General features: G+C 41.8%; 1 protein-coding gene across 2 annotated transcripts in view; it reads left to right on the top strand.

Moving 5' to 3' along the window:
- Positions 1-18,128, top strand: part of LARP1 (La ribonucleoprotein 1, translational regulator) — a 56,762-nt gene extending 38,634 nt beyond the window's left edge. The window contains exons 9-20 of one of the 2 annotated variants that reach the window (XM_044664479.1): positions 272-416; positions 629-803; positions 1,001-1,170; positions 8,802-9,179; positions 10,099-10,222; positions 10,461-10,666; positions 11,299-11,405; positions 12,533-12,684; positions 13,261-13,405; positions 15,693-15,802; positions 16,008-16,135; positions 17,635-18,128. In XM_044664479.1, the coding sequence (XP_044520414.1) occupies positions 272-416; positions 629-803; positions 1,001-1,170; positions 8,802-9,179; positions 10,099-10,222; positions 10,461-10,666; positions 11,299-11,405; positions 12,533-12,684; positions 13,261-13,405; positions 15,693-15,802; positions 16,008-16,135; positions 17,635-17,835 (2,041 nt within the window). In that variant the 3' untranslated portion in view covers positions 17,836-18,128. The remainder of the gene's footprint in view (positions 1-271; positions 417-628; positions 804-1,000; positions 1,171-8,801; positions 9,180-10,098; positions 10,223-10,460; positions 10,667-11,298; positions 11,406-12,532; positions 12,685-13,260; positions 13,406-15,692; positions 15,803-16,007; positions 16,136-17,634) is intronic. The other variant, XM_044664480.1, reaches the window with a different exon arrangement.
- The last annotated feature ends 7,069 nt before the right edge of the window (positions 18,129-25,197 follow it).

Below are 25,197 nucleotides of genomic sequence, written 5' to 3'. Positions count from 1 at the left end.
TCTCTACCACACCATACTGTTGCTTATCTTATTAGGTGGCTTTTCTCAGTATATACATGTTTTTTAATTGGGGAGTGCACAATTCCAGGGACATAGGACCCTGTTGGGAAGTAAAAGATTTACACATAGAAGAGGGCTGCTGAAGGACTCTGAGAAGGGGGATTTTGGTACATATTAGCTGTGGAATTTTATGTGCAGAAAGGACACTGTGGGGTCCTTTGTCCTTTCTCCTCTCTTACCCACTTCTCTTTCTTCCTTCCTGGGTGAGTAGTGAATACTACTTCAGTGTGGACAACTTAGAGCGAGACTTCTTCCTACGACGTAAAATGGATAATGACGGATTCCTTCCTATCACCCTCATTGCCTCTTTCCACAGAGTGAAGGCCCTAACCACTGAAGTGGGCCTCATCATCCAGGTGCCAGGGAGTAGGGGGGCACTATTGGGAATGGGCAAAACAGAATTGAGGACCTGGAGGGAAGAGGGATCCTGGCTTTGTGGGGTAGGGAGAGGGCTGCCTCTGCTTGCATTGGTGATTACTTCCAAAACTTGCCCGTGTTAGCTAGAATTATAGGGACAAGAGATTGTCCTGGGGGTTTTTTGTCACTATCACCTATACTCTTGCCCTAGGCCCTAAAGGATAGCAAGGTGGTTGAGATTGTAGAGCAGAAGATCCGAAGGAAGGAGCAACCTGAGAAGTGGCCCCTGCCAGGACCCACAATGACAGATTATTCCCAGACTGACTTTTCTCAGCTCATCAACTGCCCTGAATTTGTGCCCCGACAGAGTTTCCAGAAGGAGACAGGTTGGTAGGAAGAATTTCGGGAATGGGGGGAACAGCAAGGGAGATCAGCTATGGGAAGATGACTCACTATCTGAGAGAATTAGAGCTTAGGCAGCATTTCATTAATGCTCTTCATAATTTCCTTGCAAAGAGGAGTGAGAATAGCGTAAGACTTGGGCTTGGGCCTAAGTGTGTTCTAATCCAAGCACTCCCTCCAGAATCAGCACCAGGCTCTCCCCGCTCCGCCACTCCTGTGCCAACCAAGACAGAGGAGGTCAGCAACCTAAAGACACTACCCAAAGGCCTATCAGCCAGCCTCCCTGACCTGGATTCAGAGAATTGGATAGAGGTGAAGAAGAGGCCTCGGCCCTCTCCAGCAAGACCCAAGGTTGGTGTTGACTATATTCTCAACAGTGTGGGTAGGGAATCGGACAAAAAGACTTCTAGAACTCTTTTTGCTTTGCCATATCCATTCATCAGGGAGGAAATTTTTGCTCTACAAAAGGTGGGAGTGCCTTGAGACCTGTGAGTTCTAATTCTTGCTTGCCCTGTCCATCCTTTTTATTCCCTACTCTCTTTCCTCCCATGGCTTAGTCCTAACCTATCTCACTCCAACATAGGATGATCCTGATGTGCCAGCACATACACACAGATATCCAGATGTGTTATAGAACAGTGATGTTCTGAATATCAGTGTTGGAGGTGGAACTTAATTCCAGTGTTCTCACATCCTCAGGAGTTTCTTGAGGGGGCAGCTGGGTAGCTCAGTGGATTGAGAGTCAGGCCTAGAGACAGGAGGTCCTAGGTTCAAATCCGGCCTCAGACACTTACCAGCTGTGTGACCCTGGGCAAGTCATTTGACTTCCATTGCCCACCCTTACCACTCTTCCACCAAGGAGCCAATACTCAGAAGTTAAGGGTTTAAAAAAAGAAAGAAAGAAAAAAAAAAGGAGTTTCTTGAGGACCCAGACTTTCTTAGATGGTTTCAGACCCTCCTTTGGGTTCTTGCCATATACTACGATTTAATGTCAAACTTTCCTCTCAAATCTAACAGCCCCTCCTCCCCACACACACACACACTGAAGACCATGATCCTCTTGCTTTGTCTTCAGAAACCATCTCCTATTAAAGGCTCTTCTTTCATACCTGAAAGGAAGTTTTCTCATCACCTTTGAAAAGATGGTGTCAAGATTGTTTCAGTTTCCATTTTGCCCCTACCTAAATCAGTGTGCAACTGGACAAATGGCTTTTCTGAACCTCAGTGCCCTCTTCAATGAAGTGAGAGGGTTGGACTTGTTATTTTTAATGTTTTGTTATTTTTGTTTGTTTTTCTGAACTTAACAAATATCTACAAAACAGGATCATTTCTGTTTACAAAGAAGAACAACAGAAAAAGAGGATCGCCTATGAAATCACCGGTCTCAACATACAACTTGCTTTTTTTTTTTTCCCCAAAGTTATTTAATAAATTTAATGTGTTAGTTTCAAAGCTGTCCTGCTTGTCTGTGCCTTCCTCCAAATCCCCTTCTGTTCTTTTCTCTGCACTTAAAAAAAAATGCTGCAGTGACCCTCTTTTCTTTTTACTTTTTTGTGGCATTATTACTAGGTCTCTCTTCTCTTACCATATCTCACCACTCACACTCCTTGTAAAAATATGCAGAGTTAAGTAAAACATCCACACATTGCCCACATCTGAAAAGATCTGTCTCAGTCTGTCTGTCCAGTCCCTGTGTGTCTGTGTCAGGCAGTATATACACTAACCCTCCTAATCCTAGAAAGGTGAAGAAACCAATTGCATTTTCTTACCTCCAGTTCTGTTAACTATTATACACAGTCTTCGGTTATGGGGGTGGATTTCCTCTTTATTTTAGTAGTTTTAGTCAGATACCATTTTTCTAGTTGTATTTTTAAAATCTATCAGTTCTTATGTCTTCTCATTCTTCTCTAAATTCTTCTTATTTCTTTCCTATAGCTAAGTAATATTCCATTCATAGTATGGATTTCTCCAGTTGATCTTCAATTTTATTTCTGGTTCTTTGCACACACAAACACACATGCATGCATACTTCTATCAGTGTTTGGCATATATGCAACCTGTCTTTGACCTTCTTGAAGTTACCTAACAGTGAGATTTCTGATTCGGAGGGTAAAGGGATAATTGTTTTGTACTAGACTCCAGAATTGCTTTCTAGAATGAATAGACCAACTTAATGGTTTCACCAGTGGTGCATTTAGTGTTTTGTTTTTCTACTGTCCCTCTAGCATGGCCTATTTTCCTCTTGTGTCCTTGCATTTAATGATTTCCATATCTGAAATTCTGAATTAGTTTCTGAAATGGATTCAGTTTCCTCTCCTGTAGACTTCTTCTTGTGACCTCTCTGCCCTCAACTCTCATCTGAGGTCTTTATACCTCTGGAGTCCAGAAAGAAATTCAAGGAGCCTCAATGAGGATAAACCATGACCCTATGATGGATAGCCTGGATCAGATTGGGTCTCCTTTATCCATCTACCACACTCAATAAGCACATCCAGTAGTCAGAGTAGTTTGCAGTTACTGTTGCCCTTTGAATAGCATAAGGAAATTGGAGCCAAATATCCAGAATGATCTTAGAAATTCAGTTCTAAATCCAAACTGGACACAAGGTATCTTCTATAAGAGAAATGATTAAAAAGAAAATAGAATCAGAGGAGATCAATGGGATAGACACTTTTTTAATTTTTAAAACCCATACCTTCCATTTTGGAGTCAGTGCTGTGTATTGACTCCAAGGCAGAAGAGTGGTAAGGTTTAGGCAGTGGGGGTTAAGTGACTTGCCCAGGGTCACACAGCTAGGATGTGTCTGAGGTCATATTTGAACTGGAGACCTCCCATCTCTAGGCCTGGCTCTCAATCCACTGAGCCACCTAGCTGCCCCTGGGGTAGATAGACACTTTTGATAAAATGCTACTCTGCCTGGCATTGGTCTAGGCTCTAGAAATACAAAAAGAAAAGTTGTACATTACCTGCCCTTAAGGTGGTTTCTGTTCTAGTGGAAGACATAAAATAAAATGTACATATGTTTATACTTTTATATAGAGTGTGTATATATACACACACACATACAGGTACACAAAATGAATATCAGTTTGGGAGAGGAGAGGGTATTAACAGCTGGGAGGGTAAAGAACTAATAGGGAAAGTAGTGCTTAGATTGAGTCAGTGCAAAGGCTGTCATTGGGGAACAACAAAAAGACAAATTTTACTGGACTGTGGGGTCCATGAAGAGATATAATATATAAAGGGTAGAAAGGTAGATTGGGGGTCCACTTGTGAAGGATTTTCAATGTCAAATAGGAGTTTGTTTTTTCATCCTAGATACTGTAGAAACCCACTTTTTGAGTAGAGAAGTGATACAATTAGACCTACACTTTAGAAAAATCATTGGTGATTATTTAGTAGATAGACTGGACCATTGAGAGACTTGAGGGAAGGAGATTAGAAGGCTATTGTTATAGTCCAGGTGAGAGGTGATAAGGGCCTGGGAACTAGGGTGGTTGTTATGTGAGGAGATTGCCTTTAAATCTTGAAAAAAACCTAGCTTAGTATAATAGAAAGGCAGTAGTACAAAAGGACCTAACATTGAACCCTGCACATGTCATTTAACCTCTTTTAGTGAATGATCTCCTAAGTACGGGGTATGGTATCATTTCCAAAGGGTATGGTCAACCAATCTGAAAGTGGTTAGCTAGATTACATACCATCCTTCCTGTGAATAGCCATTTGTGAGGCTTTTGCCCTATACAACCACATCTATCTTTATTTCTCAATACTTCCCCTTCCCCCCCACCCCCAGCCTCATCTCCTTTTGGGAATTTCTAGCCTTATCTCTTATATAGACACCCTTAGCAGCAACTGAGCAGGTGCTTTTGGGGAAACTGACCCCTTTTCCCTCACAGTCACCTCAGGGTCAAGCAAGAGCCCTTCAGAAGGCATGCTTGGCATTGTCAAGTTAAGAGCCTCTTCTGTATCACATGAATTTCAGTCTTAGAAACCCAAACTTATTAATTCTTTCTCCAAATCCTCCATTCTTCAATTTTACTATTGTTTTCAAGGGTACCACCACTTTTCCTACCAATCAGGTTGGCAGTTTCAGTATTATCTAAAGTTCTTCATTTCCCCTTATATAAGAGATCAGTTGCCACATCCCGTTATTCTCTCTTCTACCACTTCTCTTCCATCTTTACCATCACTTCCCTTCTCTTGCATCACTACCACCTTAATTCAGAACCTCATTTTCTCTTGTACTGTTGTAATAGCTTTCTTTTCTTTTTTTTTTTTTTTTAAACCCTTACCTTCTGTCTTAGAATCAATACTATGTATTGATTCCAAGGCAAAAGAACAGTAAGGGCTAGGCAATGGGGATTAAGTGACTTTGCCCAGGGGTCATAAAATTAGGAAGTATCTGAGGCCAGGTTTGAACCTAGGACCTCCCATCTCTAGGCCTGGCTCTCAGTCCACTGAGCCAACTAACTGCCCCCCTGTAATAGCTTTCTAATTAGACTCATAAACTTAGATCAACTTTCTCCAATTTATCCTCCATGCAGCTCCATACCCTAGGAAATTTGAGAGACTTTTTTATTGACTATTTAGGGTCAAATGTTATTTTATCTTTATCATACTTAAAATTTGGTTTTGTATCTATTTTATAACATACATATTAATATAATGGCATGTATCCATAGTATATAAATAATTAAAGCAGGTAAATGCTTGGAAAAGGTTTCACTTAAAGTGATCTATGAGCAAAAAGTTTGGCTATTGCTGTTCTGAAAGGTACTGATCTGCATTGGTAGAGGGAGTTTTCCTCACCATGAAGTTCCTTATTCCAATTAAATCCATTTTCTATCCCTATAATGGGATTTTTTTTTTACCTTAAGGTATGGAGTAGCCTAAACATACAGGCAGAATTTTAACCTTTAGCAGTTGGCAAATATTTATTGAGTGTCTACTATATTGCTATTCATAGAAGTGGCATATCCAGGTAGAAAGAATATTTTTTCAAATACCATCCAAGATGATTATCTGAAAACAGTGTATAGCTAAGCTCTTTCCCACAACCACTCTAAAATAATCCAGAAAACACCAAATTTTCCTGTTCAGAATATTTAATAAAAAAACCATGGTAATTTTCCCAGTCTAAATTGACATTGCAAGAGAGACATAGAAAAGACTGCTAATAGTCTATATTAAGCAGTAGCCATGCCAAGCATTCTAGCTCAGGATCTGTAAGAGGCCCTATTCATGGTTGTATGTCCAGGCAAGAAGAGGTCCCAAAGCTGGCATAGTGGGGCCCTACCTTTTGTAGGGAACAGAATTGCTGACTGACAGCTCTGCCTCTTGCTACGTATTGCTGAGTCATAGATTCAATACAGACTGAAGAAGAGTGGTAATCCAGGGCAAGGGAGTATAATGGACCTGGGGCCATGTACTAAACAAGTTTCAAGTATAGAAAATAAGTAGTACCTGGGCAGCTTAAACACCAAGAGCAGAATAAGATCTCAGTTCCAACCTGGCCCAGTCTGAAGCCTGCACCAGAATAACCAGGACAGGAATCCCAGACTAAAGTAGAACTTGCAGTTCTATCACTGAACCTGTAGAGCTTTCCAACTAACTAATAGACATGAGTTCAGAAAAAATCTGCTATAACTCCAGCTAGGGACAAGCCCACAGGTTTCCCTCCAGGAGTATAGAGAACTGATACCTTTCGTGAAGTCTGACATCAGGAAGTAGACTGACAGAAGGAAAAAGCAACAACAACAACAAAAAAAATCCACATAAAAATATTTTTGTCAGGGAAGTCCAAGACACAAATTCAGAAGAGAAAGACTTCAAATCATCTATAAGCAAATCCTCAAAATAAAAACACAGGTTGGACACAAGTTTAACTAGCATTCCTAGAAAAAATGAAGCAACAAGAGAAGAAATATGAGAGCACTAGAGGGAAAAAATGAAAGAAATGAAAACTGGAAGGAAAAAAGAATTAAAGTGTTTCTCCCTGAAAATTAGAATGGATCAGATAAAAACTAAATACTTCATGAAATAACAAAAAAATATTTAAAAATTTTAAAAGATGAGTATAAGCTGGAGAGGGTGGGGGGAAGCAGTGACTAACCTGAAAAAAAGATCAAGGAGAGAATGTCAGAATCACTATATTAGCTGAAAACTCTGACCAAAAAAGTCTAGATATAGTCTTCAAGAAATCATAAAAAAAAACCACCCAGATCTCTTATAACCAGAGGAAGGTGGAAATAAGTCCTCTAGTCACCCCCTGAAAGAAACCCCAAAATGAAAATTCCCAGGAAGATGGAGCCAGAATCTAGAGCTTCAATGTGAAAGAAAAAATGCTATAGCCAAAAAAGAATTCAAATTCCAAGAAGCTATAGTCACGAATATGTGTGATTTAGGAGCCATAACTATTAAAAAAAAAACAGTTTGGAATAACATATTCCAAAAGCAAAAGATTGAAGCTTATAATCCTAAAAAATTGAGTGTAGTCTTATAGGGGAAAGAATATTGAATCTAGGAGTCAATAGATACAGCCAGAGTCCTAACTAGAGGACTGACCTGTGTGACTGTTGGGTGAGTCATTTTTATCTCAGTGAGACTCGACAGATAAGAGTAGTGTAATACTTATTTAAATCTACCCCACAGAACTATTGTGAAGAGCCCAGAACTTTTTATGAACCTATTAAACATAATGTTTAAATAGAAGATGGTATTGCAGTTGTTATTGAAGATGTGGTCCCTGCCTTCAAAAGACTTAGTGTGTCACTGGATTCATAATTATAGGTGAATCAGAGTAACAGAGGGATGTCCCTTACTGTTGATAGTATATAACCTCCTAATTGGTCTCTTAACCTCTAGTCTCCTTTCTCTAGTCAAATCTTCCACTGGGCTCCCAAAATACTCTTCTTAAAATACAGGTCTGACCATGTTAGTATCTTGTTCAAAAACAACTCTTCACTCTGGCATTTACAGCCCTTCAGGTTCTGACTTCAGTTTTATCTTTCCAGGCTTATTTAAATGTTATTCATGTACATTTGACTCCAACTAAATTGACTGATATGTTTTCTGAATTAAGCATTCCATTTCGTATCTTGATCCCTGCCTAGAATCTTTTTTCAAGTTTTTCTTAAAATACCATTTTTGTTCTGTATACTTTTCCCTAAATCTTCTAATTGTTAGTTCTTTCTTCCTGTTCAAATTATGTGTATTTATCTGTTTACATGTCTTATCTCTAATACAGTGGGTCTTTTTTTCCTTTTATGAACTTCTTTGGCAATATGAAGCCTATGAACTAAGAATAGAGAGTGTGTGTATGTATGCTTATCTTTTGTCTTAAAGTCAATACTGGATATTGTTTCTAAGGCAAAAGAGTGTTAAGGGTTAGACACTGAGTGTCACATAGCTAGGAAATGTCTGAGACCAGATTTGAACCCAGGGCCTCATCTATAGACCTTTAATTATATTTAAAAAAAAATAGTTCATGGTCACAATCCCAATTACCTAGCCCATACCCTCTCTTCTGCCTTGGAACTAATACTTGGTATGGATTCCAAGACAGAAGGTATGAGAGATATGGGTCTTATTGGGGGAGGGGGGAAATCTGTACCTAGTAGGCTATAAACTCTTCAAGGGGTAAGGATATTTTTCCTTGTAATTTTTCTATTAGGAGCAGCCAGACTAATGTTTGGTAAGTTAGCCACAGTTAATCAATGTTTGTTAAATAAAAGAATAAAATGGCCCTTGGGTTAAGAGACAAGATTTGGCGATGCTAGATGGATTTATCACTTTAGAATCAATGAGTGTTTGGGTTATGCTTCAAAGGTGAAATCCTTTAGAAGTTTGAAAATAAAGCAAGTGTGTTTATGCTGTTAAATGCTCAGTCATCTGGATGGTCAGTTTTAGAAGATGTTTTTGAGGGCCACATATAACCACATATGCTTTTCCCTTTCCTTCTCCTCTCTTATATCTTTTAGAAAGCAGAAGAGCCCAAGTTCTTACAGCAGACAGCTCCACTTCAGCAACTGAAATCAAAGGACCAAGATGAGCCAGAAGAGTTGGACTTCTTATTTGATGAGGAGATGGAACAGATGGATGGGCGGAAGAACACTTTCACTGATTGGTCAGATGAGGACTCAGACTATGAGATAGATGACAGGGATGTCAACAAGATCCTCATTGTCACACAGACTCCACCATACTTACGGCGCCACCCTGGAGGCGACCGTACTGGTAACCATACCTCTCGGGCCAAGATGAGTTCAGAGCTGGCCAAAGTTATAAATGATGGGCTTTTCTACTATGAGCAGGATCTGTGGACAGAGAAATTTGAACCTGAATACTCCCAGATCAAGGTGAGGACCTGGGGCTACATACAGGCAGGGAATAGATCCTCATGTCCATGTACAAAAGCATTTATCAAAGGGACTATATGTCATGCAGTAGGATCAAGGGATAATTTAGAGGTAACTGGGGTTCATTAACATATCCTTGTGGTGACAAAAGAAATTGGAGTTAGGTAGAAGATAAAAACCTATATTGAATATAAGGAAGGGCATGAACAAAAGTTGAACAGGGTAGGTGCAAATGCATTTTTGGAGGGGATAGTTACATGGAGGAGATTAAATAAATGATTTTTCTATTCCTAATTAGTAAGTGATTGAGTTGCTACTGTGTACAAGACCCTTTGCCAAGAGTTAAGGTGGAAATTTTTAATGTAGACATAGAAAATTACGGCACATTTTCATTTGTGTCAAACTAGCTACTAACTTGGAATAAGGCCTGAACTAGATGAAAATGTAATGAGGAATGTTTAACAAAATAAATTTAAACCTTCTATAACATAATGCTAATTTATGGTTTTATAAATTTGTGCTACCCATAAGGATCTTTTCATATATTTGTTTAGTACCACCAGTCTGGATAGTAAATGCTACAAGCTAAGAACTTGGTAGTATTAGATTGAGTTTCAAATCTACAGTCACCCCAAGGTCCATGAAAAGGGAGTTAAGAATTATTGAAGTATAAGAAGATAGACTTAATTTGGAAAGGCTTCCCAGGAAAAGTGGCTTCCATCCTACTTTGGATCACACTATGTTAAAGGGTAGGCACTAACTAGTCTAGTTGGATGGCCACCTAGTATGGGCCTTGGGGCAAAAAAATGTTATTCTGAGATGGAAAATTAACCCCACACTGGTTCTCTAAAGGCCTGGTATTGCCAGACTGTCTCTTTGATGCTTCTCTCCCCCTCCTTTTCTATTACCCTTTTTACAGCAAGAAGTTGAGAATTTCAAAAAGGTAAACATGATCAGCCGGGAGCAATTTGATACATTGACCCCTGAGCCCCCCGTTGACCCTAATCAAGAAGTCCCACCTGGACCTCCACGATTCCAGCAAGGTAAGTCAAAGAGGGTTAGAGACAGGACTTGTCCTAGTTATATATAGAAAAGTAAATTTAGAGGTTTACTTTGTGACTTCAAGAAAATTAGTGAGCCTGTCTGGGCCTCCATTTTCTGGTCTGTAGAGTAAGAGGTTAGATTAAATGACCATCGAGGCCATTTCTTTAAATCTTATACCTTCAGAGATAGGATGTGGGTTACACCCTCCCCTGATGAGCTTTACCACCATATCCACAGTTCCCACAGACGCCTTAGCCAACAAGCTGTTTGGTGCCCCTGAGCCCTCAACCATTGCCCGATCTCTGCCAACCACTGTCCCTGAGTCACCAAACTACCGCAACACCAGGACACCTCGGACACCCCGCACCCCCCAACTCAAAGATGCAAGCCAGACATCCCGATTTTACCCAGTGGTGAAGGAAGGACGAACGATAGACGCTAAGGTGAGAGTCTTCAATCCAATTCAATCTCATTTCTAAATGAATTTAATTAAAAATTATTCATTAATCATTTGTGACATCCTAAGCATACAAGGGAGTGGGCTGGGTGTGAGAGAGGTTACAAAGTTAGTAAATGCATCTATGAGATGAGGCTTCCAGGAGCAGTGGCAATATCAATTGGGTTCTGATCCCAGAACTTGAAAGCATGGAAGAAAGTTTGGGTTCAAATCCTGCCTCTGGCATTATCAGCTATGTGGCCTTGGGCAAGTCACTTAATTTCTTTGGACCTTGCTTTTCCTCAAATGAGTTCCCATCTCACAGGATAGTTATGAGGTGTAAGTAGCATGTAAAGTATTTTTTAGCCTTTTTAGCATAAAATGTTTTATTTTTTTTTCCCTTAATTAAGCTTGTGGCTACTCACTTCTAAAGTATAACAGAAAGTGGTTTGGGAATGAGATATTCCTGACACTATGTGACCTAGGACTAAGGGTTTGATCATCTTGGGTTCCAGTTTCTCCATCAAAAATGGAAATTTGTTGTGAAGACCAAAATTATACAGTTTAGGATTCTCAGAAGATATAAAGCCTTTACTAGCTAAATTAATTAGTAACAAATCTTGGAATGATCTTTTACAGATGCCCCGAAAAAGGAAGACACGGCATAGCTCAAACCCACCCATGGAGTGTCATGTGGGATGGGTCATGGATTCCCGTGAGCACAGGCCCCGGACAGCTTCCATTAGGTATTTTAGAGTTAAAATTAGAGTTGTGAGAATAATACTCAGAGGTATCTGAGTTGGTAGATGAAGAAGGGTTACAATGAGATAGCCTCTTTCGTCTGGAAAGGTAAAAATTGGGAAGGGACTTGATCACAGACAGAAATCAAGAAGGGACCAAAGAAGACAGACAAGAAACTATCAGATCTTTGATTCTAGGGATAGGGGACTGTGTCTTTGGAACTCTGGAGGAAAGGGCTTTATTTTAGATGAGAGAAAAATAGCACTTTACATAGTTGAGAAAGAGGTTAGGGAACTCTTATTCTGAGTGATGATATGGATTAGAAATGTAAATAGCTTCATGAAGAGTTTAAAATTTATGGATCAGATATGCTCTTATTAAGGGCTGTTATGTACTTGACAGAGTTCTGACTCCTTGAGGTCATGCATGCTAGGGAGGACGGTGTGGGTGCTCATTACATACTTCCATCATAGAAGCAAAGTTAGGATGTTGGCCCAGAAGGACTGATCTGAGCTAAGAAGGGGCCATTGGAATGTCTTCATTCATTTAACAGATAACAGGTGCTGATTATTTGCAGTGCCCTTTGCTTGGTACTGAGTTAGATAAGACATTGCCCTTGTCCTTAGCTTATACTCTAGTTGGGAAGATAAGGCATGAAGAATACAAAGTGCTAGAGGGTAGGTTGGGGAGGGGGATGTGTCCCTTACAGCTGGGGTAGGGGATGGGGACTGGTGGGGATTCATGAGGATTTCATAGTTGAGTTAGTGTTAGAGTTGTAGGTACTTGGGAAGTATTGAAAGATAGCCATGACCCATTGGAAGAGCCTTGGACTTAATGTACCTTTGACACTAACCAGCTCTTTCAATAGTTAACTTGACTTTTCTGAACCCCTGTTACCTTGCCTCTAAAATATAGAGGTTAGAAAAGATATAAAGAATCCCCAGTTTGTGGATATGGGGATTAGATGTGTGTTTGGATCTTGAGAGGAAGAAGTAGGTCATCCTGGATGCATGGAACAGTGAAAAAAAGGTGAAAAAACCGGGTTCTCCCCTAGGGTCAGATAAAACAGTTTTAAGAGGGTGATAAGAATGTAGAATAACAAGACAAGCCCTGTGTGTATTGATTCCCACAGCTCCAGCCCCTCGGAGGGCACGCCAGCTGTTGGCAGCTACGGCTGCACCCCACAGTCACTACCCAAGTTCCAGCATCCTTCCCACGAGCTGCTCAAAGAGAATGGCTTCACACAACATGTCTACCACAAGTATCGTCGGCGCTGCCTTAATGGTATGGGACTAGCACTGTGGTCAATCAAAGAAGGCAGTGATGCCTGCTCTGCTGGGTACTATGCCCTTTGCTAAGTGCCAGACATACAAAGAAAGGCAAAGGACAGACCTTCACCACAAGGAGGGAGATAGCATGCAAAACTGTACTAAAAAAGGATAAAGTAGAAATAACCAATAAAGGAAAGATATTCACATTAAGGGGAATGGGAAAAGGCTTTTGATAGAAGGCAGGATTTTAAGTGAGACATGAGAAAAACAGGCAGAGTGGAGGGCTGTGCTATGGCTAAAAGGGAGCAGAAAGGCAAGGTCCTGCCCATCTCTGTCAAGAGGAGAATCCATCAAATTGCACTGGCATTGTAGCAAGAGGCAGAAGGGTCCAGGGAGAAAGTGGATTATGGTGCTCTTTTCTCTAATTAGCTTAGGCAAATGTGTGGTGGGCTATGATTAAAATGATCTTTGAGCTCTTCCAATTCTGAGTAGGGTGGGAGGTATGGGATGTGGGGGGGGGGGGGTGAGCACTCAAGATGGCAGTTGGGAATGGGCTCTCATCCCAATTCCTTTTCTTCCCTGATCACAGAGCGGAAACGGCTGGGCATTGGCCAGTCCCAGGAGATGAATACTCTTTTCCGCTTCTGGTCCTTCTTCCTCCGGGATCACTTCAACAAGAAGATGTATGAAGAGTTTAAGCAGCTGGCTGTGGAAGATGGCAAGGAGGGATACCGGTGAGATGGCAGGCAGGGGGCTTTGGCTGATAGTACCCCAGAAACTTATTTGTGGATGAGACAGAGAGGAAGGAAGCTGGAACTCTTTAAGTCTGAGGGTTGCATTTATTTATGATTTAGTTTAGTGTTTTTTTTTTAATTGAAAACTTTTATTTAATTAATTAATTTAGGGGATTTTCCCATGGTTCCATGATTCATGTTCTCTTCTCCTTCTCTCACCCCCCCACCCCACCCCCCCATAGCCAATGAGTAATTCCACTGGGTTTTACAAATGTCATTGATCAAGACCTATTTCCATATTATTAGAATTTACATTAGGGTGATCGATTTAGAGTCTACATCTCTGATCATATCCCCATCAACCCATGTGATCAAGCAGTTGTTTTTCTTCTGTGTTTCTACTTCCACAGTTCTTTCTCTGGATGTGAATAGTGTTCTTTCTCATAAGTCCCTCAGAATTGTAATGCAGTGATTCTTGATGAAGCTTTTTCTACTGTATACAAGACCATGTTGCATGAGAAATGAACCTTGCCTTCAAGGTGCTTCTAGCCTTAGAGTGCACAAATAATAATAAACTTTAGTTTTCATAAAAAATTTTGCTTTACTGTAACATTGGATCATTTCCCCAAATCTGCTGGCTAATGGAATTTTGAATTTTGAGTTGAATTTGGGATGAAATTTTTAAATTCGAATTTTTTTCACCTCCAATGAGAGGGAAAAGGAGAAGTCATTATTTCATAGGCAGCTAATTCCACTTCTCTCTAGCTCTAATTCTTACTCCTCCCCCCTCCCCCCCCAAACATTGAACCTAAATTTGCTTCTTCATACCATCTGTCCATTAATTCTGCCTTCTGAGACAAAAGAGAATAAGTTTAATCTCTCTTTTACATGATACCCCTGTAATAAAGTCTTGAAGATAGCTCTCATGAATTGGAACTTTTCACCCCAATTATTTCAGACTTATACCACTTATAAACTCCAGATCCTTCTTCTATGTTGGTTGCCCTTCTTGCATCAAAGAATTACAACTTTAGAGCTGAAACTTTTAACTCTACACTTTAAAAAAAACACACACTTTTACTTTCTGTCTTAGAATTAACTCTAAGAAGGGCAAGGGCTAGGCAGATAGGATGAAATGTCTTGTCCAGGGTCACATAGTGAGGGTGTATCTGAGACCGGATTTGAATTCAAGTCATCTTGACTTAGTCACTGTGCCACTTAGCAGCCCCAACTCTAGACTTTTAATATCTCTAGGTGACCTCCTTCAAGGTTATCTAATCTAATGCACTTATTTAAAAAGAAGGTACAGAGACCTAAGCAAAATGACATACCTTAAGGTTACACAGGACCTAAGTGACACATCCAGTCATGGACTCCATCCTATGTCTCCATAACATTTGTAAAGTCAAATATGTCTCTTTGCCTTAGGACCTCTAATCTATCCCTCTGCTTATAGTTTGTGTAGTTATGTATAGCTATGGCTTTACAACTCTTAATGGATTTTTTTCCCTTCTAAATCTGGATATGTCAACTTCTTCCTATGTATACTACTTTATTATCTTGTTTTGTATTGATGTATAGTCATAGGGGATTTTCTTTATCTTATCAGAAAGACTACAGTATGCTATTGTGGAAAGAGCATTGGATTTAAAGTCAGGAAGTGTGTTCAAGTCATGTCTCTGCTACTTATTTGTATGTTAATTGACTTGGCATCTATCTAGGCCCGAATTACTCTTCAATAAAATGGGAGGTTTGAACTAGATGTCTTCTTGCTTTGTATCTGTGCTCTGGGCACTGGGTTCATGTTTTGGCTCTGACTTTCACTTTGTCGTCAGTTCAGCCTCTCTTAGCCTCATTTTTCCCATCTAAAAATTAGGGTAATACAACCTAAATTGTGAGTTGTTTCATTCCCTCTCCCTCTGCATTTCCACCTTTTTGAAGTTGGACTTGTCTTTTAGAGGCCCAGGTGCAATGTTCCTTTGAAGCTCCTCCCTTCCACAAGGAAGAACTGATTTTGCCCACTAGGAACCTTCTTTCATAGAGCCTTGTAAATTCTAATGTTCTAGCATACTTTGACTATTACTGATTTATATTTTATCTCTGTCACACTCTTCACTGAGCTAGCCTGTTATGGCCCTTATTACTTCTGTGTCTTCCTCTGTACTTAACATAAGGCCTTATTCATTAAATATTTCTCAACTTGATCTTTAAAGAGATGGGAAGTGATACTATCTCCATTTCATGGCTGAAAAAACTGAGGCCTAATTTATGTGTTCTGCTCTCATAGGTATGGTTTGGAGTGCCTTTTTCGATATTACAGTTATGGTCTGGAAAAGAAGTTCCGACCAGATATATTCAAGGATTTCCAGGATGAGACTGTGAAAGACTATGAAGCGGGTAGGGAACTCATTCTGGACTCAAGTTAATGACTGGGGGTGGGGGGAGGGAGAGAGACAGAAGAACCCAGGCTTTTGGCTTTCCTGAGGTTTTTGTATCCACTTGATCAAAAGTCCAGGCTGGCACATGGCCATTCCCCTGGAATCTAGCCTGCAAGTTTTCCAGGCCTTTCCAGTTCTGAACCTTTTGTCTTCCTTCCCCACAGGGCAGCTGTATGGACTGGAAAAGTTCTGGGCCTTCTTAAAATATTCCAAAGCCAAAAACTTGGATATTGACCCCAAACTTCAAGAATACCTCGGCAAATTCCGACGTCTAGAAGATTTCCGAGTGGATGTAAGTGAACCTTGCCACCTCTGCTTACCCAGGGTTTGTCCTCAGAAGCTGAAAGGATTCTTAGAGGCTATGAAGACCTAGCTTCTCTTTTTAGAGGTTGAGGGTAGAATCCCCAAAAGTTACATGACATACATGTCCAATGTTACACAGGTAGTAAGTAGCAGAGCCCAACCCAAGAAATTTAGTGCCCTTTTCACTGCACAGTTTATCAATATGCTTTTTTAAGGTGCACAGAACTGCATACTCTTCCAGAGGAGAGGAAAACATTGCAGAAGAAACAAACCATTTTCTTTCTTTCTCTCTGGGGCTTTGGCTCCTTTTCTGGAGGTTGGGCAGTATGATCTCTATGGCTCTTTCCAACTCTTGAACATTCTCTGTTTTACTAAGGTCTCCTTTTTCTTGAGCCTTGACATCTACTGTCCAAACCCTTTTATCTCCTCTTGGAAAGTGTCCCAATAGTGACACCTAGTGGTTGGTTCTGGTTATTGTAACTCAGTCTATCTAGGGAACCCAGATTCTTGGTCATTTTGAGGTTATTAGCAAAATCAATCAATGGCTGTTCTGTATGTGACTAGGTTCATAGAAGCAGGAAGGAGGAGAGTACTTTCAGGATGCCTGTGGCTTAATTAAAGAGGAGAGAAGTTAGATTTTGAGAAGTACAAATGAATTACTTTTCAGAGTTGTAGGCTGAGAGAGATGTATTTCTGCTTGCAGCCCCAAGAGTTTCATGGGTTTCCAGCCTCATTTGGCTAGAGACACACTGGTTTCTTCCTGCCAGCTATAGGACTTTAATAATTATTAAACTTGAATGAGTGTGGAACCTGCAAGATCCCAAGGAAAGAGAGTTGGCTGTAGATTGACATTTCTCATAGGGTTACTGGGTTCATCGTAATCTCAGTTGTTATTTATAACATCCCTGTAATAAAGGCAAAAATGAAGCTGTTATTAATTATTCCTGTTTTATAGATGGTGTAGAACTGAGGCTCAGGGTTTAAATAGCTTCACTCAGGGGCATCCAGAAAATGAAAGTAGAGTCTGAATTTAGGATTCATAGAAAAATGGATAGAGAACTTAGAGAGACCTTTGATACCACCTACTCTAAACCCTATAATAAATACATAAAAAATAGACTTGGAGAGGTTAAGGAACTTGGCCACAGGCATGCACCTAAGTGATTAGTCCTGGGATTTAACACCAAATCCAGGACTTTCTCTACCAAATCAGGGCATGACTTCTCATAGGATCTTGGAGCTAGAAGGGATTGCAAAAGCCATCTACTCCAAATCCTCTTATGACTTGCCCAAGGTCTCACAGGTAATAACATTTTCCATTATGAGATTTGAACCCATTTCTTCTGATTCCAGAACCAGTGCTTTTTTTTCCTCTGGTACTGTGCATATCTCCACCTTGTGAAGCATGTGTCCCGGGTGAGGAAAGAAGGAAAAAGGGGATTGGCTCTATGCTTGTCTCATGTTGGACTTGTGTCCTTTCTCTTTCAGCCCCCCATGGGTGAGGAAGGCAGCCACAAGAGGTACGCAGCGCCGGCAGGAGGAGAAGTCAGGAAACGGTATCCGTCCCAGTCTTCCAGCAAACCGGCCACAGCACCTAGCCAAGCCCACATCCCACCTGCCAGCCAGTCTGCAAGGGAAGATGCCAAAATATCAAGCCAGCCCTCAGACATGCAGACTTTGGGAAAGTGAAGGGCTATTTCCCACTTGGACTAGGGGAAGAAAGGGGACATGAGAATGGAGAGGTTGGAATGAAGGTGGAAAATCCAAGAACAGGCCACTACAGTGCACACAACTTGACAACAAGAGACTGGCTTCTGGCCACTGTGATGACCCATCAAAAGGAGACTCCCATCCCCATCCCTCCCCTTTCCCTCCCTTTCCCTTACAAGTCTTCATGTCTTAGCTTATTCGGCCTGGGGTGGGAAGGGGAGAGTTTGAGAGAGATATAGATATATATATATATAGATATATATATACGTGTGTGTGTGTGTATATGAGTCTGTGTGTATATCTATACGAGAAGCAGATATACACACATACACATATATGTCGTTTTAAATTATTGACAGAATTTCGTCCATATTACCAAAATCACTCTTCAGCCCCACAGCTGGCAGCCCATGGCCCCTTCTACCTAATCCCAGAGACTTTTTCCTCTCTTCTACCCCATCAATTCTACTATGCAGCCTGCACAGAGCCCTAGAGTGCCATCCACCTACCCACCCCCAGGCTGGCGTTATCCTGTGGAAACTGCCACTCTCCCAGTCAAGCTGAGACTGCTCCCGTTCTGGAGCCCTAAACCTGCCTGGCTCCTAGGAGAATGAGCTACACCTTCATCTGGTGGCCTTCACCACCATTCTTAATCCTCCCCCACCCTCCTCCCCAAACCTCCCATCCCTGCCTTGCCCTTTGGATCTGAAGAACTTGGAGGAGGAAACCAAAGGATCCAGCCTGGGGCTGGCCCATCGAGTGGCTGGTTGGGGAGGAAGGCAGGGCCCTCCCCCTCTCTCACACACTTTCCAGTCCCTAGCCCCCCTCCCCAAGCCCGGAGAGACGCTGCTCACTGAAGAAGAGACCCTGTTAAAAGATGATTTATTTTATTTTTATTTTACTTTTCTGTCCCTTGAAAAATGACAAAAAAAGGACAAAACTTACCACAAAAGACCAAAAAAAAAAAAACCACCCCAACCCCAAGCCACAAAAAGCGACTTCTTGCCCTTTGTTCTTTTGTCCTTAAAAATGATATTTAAAAAAAAAAAAGTTGCCTTATTGTGGAGTGGGGATTTGATACACACATGCCTGTTTTCCTCTATGGAGTCAGAAACCTGGCCTGGGATCACACAGACTAAAACTGACTTGACATCAGGAGTTTTTCGCTCTGGCCCTTGGCTGGCTGGACGTAACTGAGTTTCATCGGGCTGGAAATCTTCCTTGGGACTGAGATACCATCTGCACAGCACCCTTCTTCCCCCATCCCCACCCCCTGTGGCCAGAGAGGAAAGCCACAGCTGTGGAGGGGGCACCCCCTATCCCTGCCGGTGTAGTTTGAAGCTGACATTCTGTGTATGTACTGTGCTGTTGTTTCACCATCTCCTCCTCTTCCTCACCTCCCCCTTTCCTCCATGTACCTCCCCCAGGGTCCTGAATATCAATTGAGAGAGGAGATGTGGACCCCACAGTGTGACACCCTTCTCCCTCCCAAACCATCTTCTCAATTTCAATCAGGGAAAGTGGCATCATGCATGCTGGGGAATTGATAAGCTCTAGTCTTGCATCAGCTCCTGCCTTCTGAACTCCATGTGCTTCCTCTGGGGAGGCAGAGAGTAGAGCATCTTTTCCTGGGATGTTGGGGTGGCTAGAGGGGCAAATTGAACTGGCCATAGGGCCATTGAAGACAGTTTTCTTCTTGTCCCTGTTTGCTCCTGCCTCCTAGAATTAGTCTAGTCTAGTCTATTGAAGTCTGGAGCTATGGAAGTAGGCTTTGGCTTCCCTCAGAGGCCAAGAGATTTCTTCTTCTGTGTTTCTCATGGTACATTTGTATTTGACCCCTGCCTTTCATCCTCTCCCTAGTTCCTTAACTCCACATCTACTTGGCCCTTGGTTACCCCATTCCCCAGGTATAATATGGCTATATTTCTGGGGGTGAGAGGGATGGCATTGTAGAAGTCAACTGGGGGGGAATCTCCCAGGACAGGCCATCCCAGCCATGTGGTGAAAGCTTTCTGTGGACCTGATGCTCTAGCAGCCATGTAGCTGCTAACCATTTGTCAGGCCTCTGGATGATGATGGAACTAAGGGAATGAGAGAAGCAGCTTCCCACCATCACAAGCAAAGGCATTTGGTGGGGAGCAGTCAGGCCCTCCTTCCGTAATTGGAGAGGGGCAGGGGAGAGGCAGACACAAAGGGAAACGAATGTCTTCAGCATTTTCAGACTTACTGTTAAGTTGCCATTCCCCACCCCACTTCTTTCCCAGGCTCAAAAGTTTGGTCTTCCTTTCTTGTTCCGAATCAGTTATTTGGAGGGTGGGAAACCATTGGAGGTAGTATGGGCCATTGTTGGGCTGGAACTAGCTTATCTGCTGAAGGGGCCTACAATAGTACCCTGCCCTTAATTTTGTTTTTAGCTGCTTCCTCATCCAAAAAGCATCTTAGATTTTTGTCCTTTCTGTTATGTGTGGCCCAGGAGCTGGTCTATAAGCTCTTCCAGCCCTCTGGTGGCCCAATCACAACTGAGGCGACAGTTGGCAGTGGTGGCGAGCTTGCCTTGCCTTCACCGGGACAAGGGTTTCTGAGGCCCCTTTGCCCTGGTCTGGTGCTTGCCCTGGCAGTGGACTCAATGGGCATTTCCCTTCACTTCTATTTATCCCTCCCTTCAGATTGATCAGCCCTGGTACTGTATCTCTAATGCCACAGTAACCTCAAAGCTCAGTCCTCTGCCATACTTGGGGTTGGAAAGCAAAGAGCATCAGGATGAGCTAGAGGCAGGATAGCTTCCCACTTCCACCATCCTACAGTGGCTGGATTCCCAGGCTTCCTGCTGGGATCATTCTGTGACCCCCAGAATCTGTACTTGGCTCAAGCCCCAGTTCTCTGCATTCTGCCCCGGGGCTTACAATTGTCTTGTGAGACTGCCCTCTTCAGTCTCCCTGACTCTCACTTCCAAGGAAAACTCCCAAAAAGAATGTTCTCTGGGTGGGTATGCCAGCACTACATCTCAGCTCACAGGTGGGGGGGGGGGGGATTTTTTTTTTTTTTTTTTTTTTTTTTATGTTTTTGGGGTAAATGTTTCAAAGAGTAGTTTACATCTTCACTTTCTGAAGACACTTGAATCTAGGACCGATTTATCTGTGACAAGCACGCCAGGGAGGGGCTAGGACCTCCAGGCCTGCCCTTCCATCTCCCCTCAAAGACCCCAAGACCTGAGTCACAAAGCAGTTCTTCGTTTTCCTCCACAGGCCCTCCCACCCCAACCCCAAAAATATTGTTCCATGTCCTGGATGCTTTTACCTACTTTCCCTAGGTTGGCTTGTTCCAGTAAGAACTTTGGCATTAGCCTCTCAGTAGTGCCTCTTGTCCACTCCCGTCCTCTACCCTTGTTTGGCAACTGCTAAGCTTCCCTCCTGGTTTGTGTTTTGGAGAAGATGCACTACCAATTCAGCTATCACCCTGTCCCCAGCCTGGGCAACTGTGACTCAGACATGGATTGGTGCTGAGCCCTGTTGGGAAATTTCTGTTTCATTACATTATACTTTAACCTTCCTTGAAATTTTGCTTTCACAACAGGAAAAAGCCCTGGCTGCTCAGAGGAAAAGGAGGAAGCCAGCCCACCTGGGGCCAAGGATACAGGGGTAGAGGGGACAAGTGGGGGCTGATGACTGAGCCACACATGTATAACTTCCCCAAAACTCGAACTGAGAGCTCTTGATTGTCTGGCTCCTCCCATATTGGAATCCATCATTGTCCCAGGTCAGAAGGGGGTCACTTGGCTTCTCCCAAAAAAATAAAATAAAACTGCATCCCTCTTCAGCCATGTTGATAGTAAAGGCAAAACTTATAGCCTGTTTCCCCACCAGAGAGGAAAACGTCCAGCTTTGCTGTAAAGGACCCACCTTTCCCTGATAGGACATAATCTTACCATGTGCTAGAACATCACATTTAAAAGGACAAAAAAAAATGTAAGATACTTGAATGAGCTTGTATTATAACATTAATATTATTCAGAGTATCTGCTTTCCAGGCTGATGTGATTCATTCATTATTCTAGTAACGCTTTAGTCCTTTGTAATTTGTGGTAATTATGCTTTTTCCTTTTTAATACAAAAAAAATGTATAAAAATAAAAATTTTAAAAGACCATCATGGTGGCTGCTTTCTCCCACCCCATAATGGGAACTGGGATTGGATTGGAGGTAACAGAGGGACAGGGTTAAGCCTAACCTCAGGTTAGGGGCTAGGAAAGTTGAGTTAAAAGATAATTCTTTGCAGGCAGGTCGAGGCACTCGGCAACAGAGGAGTGGGGGAAGTGTTGATGTATCCATCATAAGGCCACATTAGATGTTCACATGGGCAGGGAAGGGGTGGGAGAATAGCATTTCTCCCCTTATTTCTGCTACTCTCCCACCGGGTCCTGAACTCCAGCTCTTGAGGGAGTTATGGAGATCTTGCAAGTAACATTCAGGAATGTTAGACCTGCTTGTGCCTTAGTTATCCCTGTGCCATGAGGGTCAGTGTGGCTAATAATATTGGCCCTGGGAAAGGTATTCATGATTAGTACTGTAATCTGTTGGATTAGTTGGTGTAGCTGGAAGGGATATCCTTTTTTAATAACATGAACCTGTTGGCTTTTCAAAGACCCCAGTGATAGCCTTATGGCAGGAATTCAGGAGCTTTTAAGATATTAAGACATTCCATCTGACCTTCCTACCTGTTGACCAATTGATCAGTGATCTCCCTGGTGTTACTGGCAGCCTTAGCTATGGTCAGGGAAGAGATTAAGCCAGAGGATCCAATATCGCCTCATCCTTGTGTAAAAGATGGGAAAAGTTGAACAAGGTGATGGTATAGTTATATGAGTTAATAACTAGTTGGATAATCAGACCCAAAGAGAGTCAATAGGTTTGGTTGGTTTGGTTTGGTTTTTTTTTTTTTTCAAGACAAGGGATCTCTTCTTGGTGTATCTGTGTTATTTTATCAATGACATGAGTAAAGGTATAGTGTCAGATGTGAATGATTGGAAGATATCAACAATGTTGGATGACAAGGATCCAGAGAACTCTCGACAAGTTAGACCAGAAGGCAAAATCTGATATTTTGATGTAACTATAAAAAAAAAAATCAGCTTGGTGGGCAGTCAAAAAACAGTTCCAATTCTCTCTAGTAGCATGTAAGCTCCTTAAGGGCAGGGATGGTATTATTTTTGAAACGGCCCTCTCCGTGCCACTTACTTCAGTGCCTCTCTTTACGCTTTTTGAGTTGTATATGGAAAAGAAAAAGACCCGAGTCCTAGGGGATTGGAGTATTATTGTATTCAGTTCTGAGTGCCATATATTGGGGAAAGGCAGTGATAGGGACCCAGGATGATGGTGGTTGAATGAACTGGGGTTGTTTAGCTTGAATAAAGAGTTGCCTGATGACTTATGTTCACATTGCAAAGAATGGAGATTGAACTCATTTTACTTGAGTCAGTAGAGTAAAACTAGGAACAACAGGTGAGAGTTAGATAACTGATTTCAACTTGGTATAAGGAATTAACTGCCTAACCACTACAGTTGTTCAAAAGTTGCACAGACTCCTGAAAGGCAGTGAGCTGCTCGTCCCTTGAAATTCTCAAAGAGAAGCTAAAAGACCATTTTAGGAGAAGATGGAGAGGAGATCCCTATGGTTAGGGTTTGGAATAGATACCTGCCAATGATCAGAAAAGAAAGAAGAGAGCCACCCAATCTGTTGATAAGACCACAGTTTGTCCTTTAGAGTCTACATCAGTGGTGTCAGACTCAAATAGAGGGGTGGGTGGTGGGTGAGTGGGATTAACCTGTACAAGATCCCTGCTAGTCTGTATTGACTTAAGAAGACCACATATTAATATTATCTGTTCTTTTATATTTATTTTGTTAAACTTATTTCCCAACCTCATTTTTATCTGGTTCTGGCAACTCCTGATCTTCCTCAGTTTATCTCTTAGTATGGCTCCCCAGGCAACTAAAAGGTAGGGTGAATATTTTATGACATCTGAACATTGGTTTTAAGCATGAACAATGGCAACTCCCAACTGTGGTACTCAAGCCCTTATGTGAACTAAATTTTTAAAAAATTATATTGACAATACTTTGGAAGCATAATTGAAAGAAATGAGATTTTTACCCATATCACTGTGATATTAAGTATCATTGTAGTTTTACACAAGACAGGTTTTGGGAATGAGGAGCATAACCAGTGGTAGGATTAATATGGTAATTAAAATTCATTCATTCAGAAAGTATTTGAGTGTGTAATGTTGGAAAGATTAATGTGGCATATTGGGGAAACAATCGGATTTGGAGTCTGGAGATCTGGATCTGAGTCCCACTTCTGCCACTTCCTAAATGTATGGGTTTAAGCAGGTCTGTGATCTTGATAATGAAGGATAAAGTGGTGGGGACTAGAGTGGAAAGGGCAAAAGATAAAGCAAAAGTGGGCTAGGGGATATTTCTGGCTTTTTTTCCCCCTCTTGTTTTCAATAGTCTCCTGAGCACATGGTGGAGTGACAGAAGTGAGCGCTATAAACCAAAACCTATGTGGGCTTGAGTTGCTAGCACCTTCCTTTAAAGCAGTGATTCCCAAAGTGGGCACTACCGTCCCTTGATGGGTGCTGCAGCGATCCAGGGAGGTGGTGATGGCCACAGGTGCATTTATCTTTCCTATTAATTGCTATTAAAAAAATTTTTTTAATTAATTTCCAGGGGGTTAAGTAATATTTTTTTCTGGAAAGGGGGCGGTAGGCCAAAAAAGTTTGGGAACCACTGTTTTAAAGGGAGTTAATACCACTCCAAGATCTTCTAGACCAGCGTAGTTGAACCTTTTAGAGATCAAATTTTTAAACTGAACCTTAAAGCTGCCTGTGAACTCTCCAGCATTGCCTCAGATAGCGGAAGGAGGAAGTGTTTGAATTGGGCAGCTGGACTGAGAGGTAGGGCATGCAAAAAAATGTCCTCAGGCCAGGTGGAGAGGGAGAGCAGAGCAGAGCAGCCCTCTGTGCTGCTCCAGCACCTGCTGACACAGTTCTAGGGGAAGGGCAGCAGTGGGAGGGTAAAGAAAGGAGTCAATAGTATCTTTTCCCCTTTTTTCACTAAGGTCTTGAGGTTTGCCTGAGAAATCTGGAAATTCAGTTCTATGCACCTACCCCTATATATTCCCTTTCCCTTACACCTCAACCATCACCACTCTTATGTATTTTGAGGATCAGGGCTGGTGTAATTAAAAAAGGGAAAATGCTGGCCTTACGACTAAACATTTTATGACCCTTGGCAAGTTGCTTTTTACCTTTGAGCCTGTTTTTTCATTTACAAAATAGGGA

Source organism: Gracilinanus agilis, chromosome 2 (genome assembly GCF_016433145.1).
Source record: "Gracilinanus agilis isolate LMUSP501 chromosome 2, AgileGrace, whole genome shotgun sequence".
NCBI lineage: Eukaryota > Metazoa > Chordata > Mammalia > Didelphimorphia > Didelphidae > Gracilinanus > Gracilinanus agilis.
The sequence above is the reverse complement of the archived record's forward strand: the minus strand, read 5'-3'. Positions and strand labels throughout refer to the sequence as shown.